Raw genomic sequence first — 8,400 nt, forward strand, 5'->3', positions numbered from 1 at the left:
CCTTCCTCCTCTCTTGTTCATTGGTGACACGATACGCCCATCACGCGGAGCTAGCGCCGGGACATTCCCTATCCGTGTGCTCTGTCGGAAATGGCAGTCCTTTTCCCCTCTTCCATTGGACTGAGCCGCTGTCTGTCGGCTTTCCTCACACTGTCTGCCTCCCCGGCTCTCTGTCTGCTGAGACCGCCGTCATATTGGCTGCTAGAAGCAGCAGCGACCACGGCTGAAAAGAACAACTACCACCATGGTGAAGAACCGGTTTTCGCCGCGTTCAAAGAATAATTTAGGATTTTAAATATTTTTGATCAGTATTTAACTAATTCCTTTGGAAATATTCGGGATGATACTATCAAGTATCCTCGTACCTTTCGTGCTTTCATCCAACACCGCGGTCCACAATGGGGATGCATGCCTGACTTCTCTTAATAGCCATTTTTTGCAGACAAAGAGAGCTGCTGAATAGGGCTTTCAAGAGGCACACGGGTAAGATATGAATTCGAGATACAACCAACTATTTGTCATTCCTGTGACATTTGTCTGCAAAACGTCTTCAACCAACCCGGCACCACTTGATTTATGTGTGTATTTTTTGTGTCGCTTTTTTCACAAGCTAGCACGCTAAAAACGCTAGCTAGCTGGTTAGCCAAAGCTAACTAAAACACTTGAATCTCCTATTCTAGGAAATGCTAACAGTTAGCATTTTTGACAGGTCGTAAGCCTGAACCGCAAGTTAGCGAAGCGGTCTGCATTTAGCATTACGATAGCTTATATCTGTCGCGAACCGATAGTGGGCACTTTCAAATATGTTTACTGTCTGAAACCACAAAGCCAACTTGGCACATTTAAGCCGAGCTAACGTTATCTTTTCGGCTGTAGCTTCATTTAGCCGTACGGCTGTGGATGGTTAACGTGTTAGCTAGTCCGCTAACTTGGCTGGGATCAGAGAAAAGTGGGCCCTCCAGAAACGAAAAGGCCTTCCAACCATTTCTATATACCAAGCTATAATAACGATATAGCTCGATAGTTGTGTCTTCTATTGACATTAAGTTGGTGGTATTTATAATATGTCAAAGTAGTACCGTTAAACGTTAGTATAATGAAGCTTTACTATCTACGTCAATCTATATGAGAAGTTCATATCCAAACGAATAGTGTTTGTAACGTTATTGTAGGGATGACTTAATGTAGTTATCAGAGAGAGAGTTCAAGTTCTGGGTTTTTCCCCCCAGTTATTTCTACTTGACTAATGTGAGGTACTTAGTTTTCTGTCTGACTTGGATCTTTGATTAACTACTGAGCACAAATTACGAATAAAAGGACAGAATAATGATCATATGAACACTATTGCATTGTTAATGCACTGCTGAACAAATATACCAAATAGTTTTGCAGGAATATATTTAACTGTGCATGTTCTGCCTCTATTTGAAACATTGATGCTTTTTGCTAAAACAAATAATCATTCTGCGCAAGAAAGAAAAACTGGATAGTTTGCCATAGTATGTTGAATGAAAGAAGAATCGGTGTGATTTATCAGTCATTTACTGACTACATGGCTATCTGCCATCCCACATATCTTTCAGCATGCAAAACGCTGCAAATATCTAATTAACTCTGATCTGGTCTGAGCAGAGAAAGCGTCCCCCTTTAGTGTTGTCTTCTCAACAGCCCTCTGTTAGATCAGCATGATCCCAGGAGAATGGGTGTGTTGGGCTGCCGGAGAGCAGAAGTAGCCTAGTTATGTTTCAGGGTGGCTGTAAAAGGTTGTGGACTGGATTGCACTGTTGGTGTGGCCATTTTTAACAATGGCAACAGTAGCAGAGAGTTATATTGGGCGACAAAAGTTTTAAATAATCAATCTCGCATGAGCTGAGCAGAGTTCATTCTAGGTGGATTTATGCAATATGATATGCTCTAGCTGTGTTTGGCTCGTTGTAGACATGGTGAACTTAAATATTGCAGACATGATGAGAGGAAGAATTAAACCTTCTTTTCACCAAAAAATAAACTGTAACCATGAACCAAAATATGACTACTGCTAATCCACCCCTGGCATTTGTTTTGGATAGCTCCAAGAGTTGACATCTAATAAGAATGTAACCAGGACACAGGGCATAGTAGCTAACTAACACGCTGTGTGTTTTCCTCACATTTGTAATAATTCACATGCATATTCATGGTACACCTCCTAGAACTCTGCCTCTTTTCTTTTCTTTTGAATCCTTGCCATGTATTATCAGTTGACAGTGAAGCTACCAAGATGTGTACAAGTGGATGTGGCTGAAACAGTCTGACAAGAACGTGTTCATTTTTTTATTGTGTGTGTGTGTGTAATGCTAATTTGCTAAAGGGTAAGATTAGCATGCTTTTTTCTGTTGTGGGACCTCAATTATTATTGCTTACAAATAATTATCCAATTGTGGCAAGTGATAATAATAATAATAATAATAATAATAACAATAAAGCTGTGGTAAGCCTACTTGGGCACAGTTAACTACGTTTTAGAGACTCTGGATTATTTTAACTGTGTCTTGGCTACTGGAACTGTTCAGGTGAGGGATAAAAGTCTGTGGCTGGTAAGACTACACACCAACAAAAACTTTGATGAATGAGAGACAGTTGTTTGCATGTTTTGCTTTCTAAGATTGGATTGGCTAGACAAATAGTTAAATTACATTCTGAGCCGTGTTGCTCTTATGATGAAACCTGTAATTGATTATGTTAGACAGTTTGCGCCCAAAGTCAAAACTATTAACATGCCATTAATGTTAATAGTCCGTTAGTTTTAGTTTAGCGGATTGTTATATTTTATATATACACGCTTATAATAATAACAATGACTAAGAAGTGTGGAACTCATTGAACTTTAAACCTAAACATTTATTTCAGAAAATGTCAATCATCACTTAGACTGTGTAGTGGTGAGCAAGAACTTTTGGACTGAACCTTTTTAAATTACTTTACAACTCTTAACGTGCAAAGGCAAACTAATAATATAATTTTAATAATTTCAGTGTCAATAAAATGCTCACAATTGAGACAAATCAAATTTTGTATTCTTTTTTTGCATCGTCAAAATAGCCAGACAAACAAATTAATGAATAATTTAACAACATCCATGATGGGTGGCCACGTATCTATCATAAATAACATACCTGTTGACGCTGCCAGTTAGGACAGGGTGTCATCTAAATAATGTGCAAAAATTGGTATTAGAGTAGGTCAAACCTATGTGTTGTTAAATAACAAATATTAGAATGTCAGTTTTTTTGACAGCCATAGTAGTGAGGTTTCAGATTGCAACCAACTAAAACTTTACCTATGTGCCAAGTGTGTAGGAGCACTACGGTGGCTGATGTGTAAATGCAAATTACTTTATTTCGAGCCAGTGTTTGGTTTGTCCATTCTGGGCTACCGTACAAACATGGCAGCCGGCTCTTTTTCCGGTGATTATATACACTAAAGAAACCATAATTATTATTATTATAATATTCCAAGCTGTTCCTTTCTTAGTTAAATCAATTAAGTTTATTTTGTATAGCCCAATATCACAAATTTGCCTCAGAGGGCTTTACGATTTGTACACATACGACATCCCTGTCCCAGGACCTCACATCTGATCAGGAACAACTCCCCCAAAATAACCTTTCACAGGGAAAAAAGGGAAGAAATCCTTTTTTTAATTGAATAACATTCTATTGATTTGTGCATCCATAGGACAGCTGAGGTTCCATACACTGTGGAGACGTGCCATTACGTGAGGAATAATCATAGCCTGTGCTTTGGGCACAGTGCCAATTGTTTTACATCCAGCAGGAATGGTACAATAAAAGTTGTCGCTTACCATGATAATGAAGTGTTGCAGCTTCACCCAAACTTGTGTCAGCTCCTCTTACCTGCCATGCTTAATCTAACCGGTTCATGGTCACTACTGCTGTTACAAAGCTCAGTTGAGTTACATAATTCTTAAATTCTATCAGCCTGTCTTCAGGACTTTGGGGAGCTTGAAGCCCATCAATTCATCAATGACTAATTAACAATAAATATTTAAAAAGTGAAATAGTTAAACTTAAAAATGTAATAAGGCCATGTGTTAAGGGTTTTTTATGAAAGCTTCATGTCAAGTAATTGTTTTATCTTTTGATATTTAAAACGGAAATTCCATTTAATTGTGAATGGCAAGAAAATTATTTTAACTGAGGCTTCAATATTAATAACACACATTTTGTACTTAAAACTTTTAATGATTTATGGCGAATATGACCAGTATTTGATTAATAGGTCTTTGACAGGTTGACAAGTTTTGCCTAATGTTGCGAAACTTGGGACTGAGATTCAGCAAACCGTCACTATGACACTACAAATGATAGCAACAGCAAGAAACACACTCGGAGATTTAAAATGAATGGAAATTCATCAAACATGTTTTTCGACACAAGATAAAAATCCAAATGCATCCGAAATTATAATTTTGTGAAACTTTGCGATGCTTATTTATTAGCCCTTGCTAAAGTTAAGCCAACAGAACCCTTGTCCAAATGCATCCGAAATGATAATTTTGTGAGATTTTGTAATGCTTATTTATTAGCCCTTGCTAACGTTAAGCCAGCAGAACCCTTGTCTCTCGTAGCTGATCCATAATGTCCTAATGAACGTTTCAAGGCAAACTTTACTATGTAGGCAGGTCAACATGATGCCCTGTAGTTGGATGGCTGCTTTTAGCCCAGAGGTAGATGTAAATGAAAAGAAGTGGGAGGGGAGTAAGGGAGAGCAGCCTCAGAGGGTTAAACTTCCTTTGTTGTGGGCCTTAACTTGGTAAATGGCACAAGCAATTAAAGCTGACAAGTTAGGGATTTCAATATTCAACAAAAACTCCCATAATTGGAGTGTGTTCCTATAAAGTACTGTATCTAGTGCTGCTTGCATTGATATGGTCATAATAATATCAGTTACAATTGCACCAATTGCAATTTTCTTGACTGGTGTGTAATTTCTTCAAAGAACTACAATTGACAGCGTACACAAACATTCTTGTAACTTACTTTCTCGTGGCAACTCAAAATTCAATTGTGTATTTTCTTAATAAAATTCAGTGTTGTAACTCACTTTTAGGAAAAAGCGAAAAAGATGAGCGTGAAGGCTTGCAAAGCATTTTTTTGAGCATATTTGGATTTATTGGCAACACCAACTAGAAATGGTGTCTGAACTTGGAAAATAAACATTGCATTTTAGAATCATTAAATGTTTTTTATTTTTTATAGGCCACCTGCCTGTAGCAACTTGGTTCACTGTCAAATGTGCACCTTTTTGAACACAGTTCGACACTACTACTTACAAATCCTTGTCAAACTAGTGAGTGAGTATGTTAAAGTGCATCTGTCCTATTAGCTGCTGTTACAAGGAACGTTTTTGGTCAGGTCTAGACTGTCTCTGTAATACAGTACATGCCAGCAGATCAGCTGTGATCAGAGCCTGGGTTCATTTATAGCTGTGGCCTTGTGGCCATGCACGTCTGCCTGGCAACTCCTAACTCCGCTGTTCCAACTACTCAAGCTCAGCCCACCTCTCAGCCACTTTAGCCCCAGTATACTCTTGCCATGTCACATTACTAGATACACAGTAGTCTGGGGAATTTTAAATGTAGAACACTCTTTGTGCAGCTCGTGCCTCGGTGTTAAATGTAGGCGCCAATTGCTGTTGCAAGATTTCTCATTTTTGTCTCCTGTCATCTTCAGGTCCCGGGGGCTCCTGTTGATGAAGAAAGTGGGCAACATGTGGAGCAACCTAAAAAGCAAATGTCAGACACTCTTTCACAACAACAGTTCAGGACCCAATGAAAGCAGGGATGAGGCCGATATCGTCCACTGTGTGGTGGATCTTGGCCTCGTCGGCAGCTCAGGTGAGGCACAGGCATCAGGTGCCTCCAGCCCATCGCGGAGCCTCCTGCCAGTGCCGATGGCTACATTGGGACGCCACCACCATAACTGCGTGTCGGACACCCCCCAGATAGTGGAGATTACAATCGACAAGGACACTGAGGATATTCGAGGGGGATCGGGGGTTCCCATGGCCCGGAGAGATTCCTATTCCCGTCATGCTCCATGGGGGGGCAAGAAAAAACACTCATTTTCCACCAAAACCCAGAGCTCTTTGGAGGCAGATAGACGTTCTGGACGCCTACGGGGAAGTGGGAGTCGTAGGGAAAGGCGTTACGGGGTCGGCTCCATCCAGGAAATATGTGACTCTGTATCTGGAGGACGCAGTCTGAACGCTCGGTCTTTGCGCCAGCGGCTAAGCGATACAGTAGGGCTGTGCTTACCGCTGCCCGCTCGCAGGTGCTCTCGCTCTGCTAAGAACCCTGTCACCTCCAAACGGAAGATTCACCTGACTGAGCTAATGCTGGAGACCTGCCCCTTCCCGCCAGGCTCAGACCTTGCACACAAGTGGCACCTGATCAAGCAACACACAGCACCGGTCAGCCCGCATTCCTCCACTGCCCTGCTGGACGCCTTTGACCCGGCCCACCCATCTCCCGAGGACGAGGAGGAGCGTCTGCGTGAGCGCCGTCGACTTAGTATTGAGGAAGGTGTGGATCCACCACCCAATGCACAGATCCACACCCTGGAGGCCTCAGTGCCGGGCTCCTCTCTCTACAAACTGGGACCAAAGATGGCTCCTGGCACAGGAGAGGCCTCTGGGGAAGGTCGGCCCCCAGGGGCCGGCAGCTCTGTGGCCGCTGGATCAGCAGGGGCCTGTGAGCCGGTGTTGGGGGCTGCAGCGTCAGCCCAGGACTGTGACTCTGAAGAGGATTCGACCACCCTCTGTCTGCAGGCCCGGAGGCCCAAGCAGAGGAACGCCTCTGGGGACGGTCACCAGAGCAGGCAGCAGCCTGGTCCCTGGAAAGTTCACACTCAGATAGATTACATCCACTGCCTGGTGCCGGACCTACTGCAGATCACAGCTCTGCCCTGCTACTGGGGAGTGATGGACCGCTACGAGGCCGAAGCGCTGCTGGATGGACGGCCCGAGGGCACCTTTCTGCTGCGTGACTCAGCCCAGGAGGACTATCTCTTCTCCGTTAGCTTCCGCCGTTACAACCGCTCACTGCACGCACGCATTGAGCAGTGGAACCACAACTTCAGCTTTGACGCCCACGACCCTTGTGTTTTCCACTCTTCCACTGTCACAGGACTGCTGGAGCACTACAAGGACCCCAGCGCCTGCATGTTTTTTGAACCGTTGCTCACGGCGCCTCTCCATCGGACTTTTCCTTTTGGCCTGCAGCACCTGGCACGAGCCGCCATCTGCCGCTGGACCACTTACGATGGTATAGGCTCTCTGCCGTTGCCCCCTGCCCTGCAGGACTTCCTCAAGGAGTATCACTATAAACAGAAAGTACGAGTTCGCTGGCTGGAGAGGGAACCGCCACTCAAGGTCAAATAGGGTGGGCTTCTCCATTGCCTGTACACACTGCAGGAGGATTACAGAACTTAAAAACAAACAAGAAAAATCATCATTAGCCAATTACACGCTATACTGATATGGCCCTCCTTTTGGCGAGGGACGGATTTAAATGTAAGAAGCTATACAAGATTAATTCTAATCTTTGTTTTAGTTTATTATTTGCATCACACAAAATACATATGATTATATTCAGTATAACGTTGTCTGGCAAGCACATGTTTTTGTGTCGAACAGGTTGTTTTGGCAGGGAGGGAAGGCACAAATATCAGTGCTTTGTCTATTTTTTTTTGCCTGCTTTGTGCTAAATGTCTGCCTGATCCCACAACATCACCCTGCCTATAGACCTGCCTGCATGCCTCCCCGTATTCATCCCAAATTGCTATTTAGGCCTACATGGCTACATTGTACAGTTCACTTTGGGCTTTCTGTATTTCTTTTTTTTCTTCCTTAGCTAAAGCACCGTGTGCATGCGTGCGTGCGTGCGTGTGTGTGGGGCATCTGGAGATGCTATTTTATTGCAGCCAGAGCTTGTCCCATGGATGGAGCTACATAAGGCACATTCTTGCCATCTCTTTGCACGCACAAGCATCAGCTAAGCCAGGGACAGATTCTGAGGGTCCACTGAGTTCAGGACAGCACATCAGGGAAATGAAGTGCTTTTCTAAGGACTATAGATTAGTCTTTTTTTAAAACAAAAACACGTAGTTCCTCCCGAAGCAGTAATGGTGAATGTGTGTCCCATTCAGTGAGCAAGCGGAACACATCAACTTTATTCCCACTGTGCTTCAGCACTTTCAAAACCGAATATTTTCTTACAATCTGTCCCCCCTAACAATTCTCGCCATAGCTGTAGTTGTCGCGGCTGACAGACAGTTTTTCGTTGGGCATAGTCAATTTCTCCATGTGTGCAATTTAGCTCCAAGGGTGACATTTGCG

At 43.0% G+C, this 8,400-nt stretch overlaps 1 protein-coding gene across 1 annotated transcript in view; it reads left to right on the top strand.

Annotated features, from left to right (window-relative positions):
- The first annotated feature begins 10 nt into the window (after positions 1–10).
- socs5b (suppressor of cytokine signaling 5b) overlaps positions 11–8,400 on the top strand; it is an 11,385-nt gene continuing 2,995 nt past the window's right edge. The window contains exons 1-2 of the mRNA XM_034552671.1: positions 11–483; positions 5,736–8,400. The exon at positions 5,736–8,400 is cut by the window's right edge and continues 2,995 nt beyond it. Coding sequence (XP_034408562.1) covers positions 5,755–7,443 — 1,689 coding nt within the window. The 5' untranslated portion in view covers positions 11–483; positions 5,736–5,754 and the 3' untranslated portion in view covers positions 7,444–8,400. The remainder of the gene's footprint in view (positions 484–5,735) is intronic.

Source organism: Cyclopterus lumpus, chromosome 15 (assembly GCF_009769545.1).
Source record: "Cyclopterus lumpus isolate fCycLum1 chromosome 15, fCycLum1.pri, whole genome shotgun sequence".
In the NCBI taxonomy this organism is placed as follows: domain Eukaryota; kingdom Metazoa; phylum Chordata; class Actinopteri; order Perciformes; family Cyclopteridae; genus Cyclopterus; species Cyclopterus lumpus.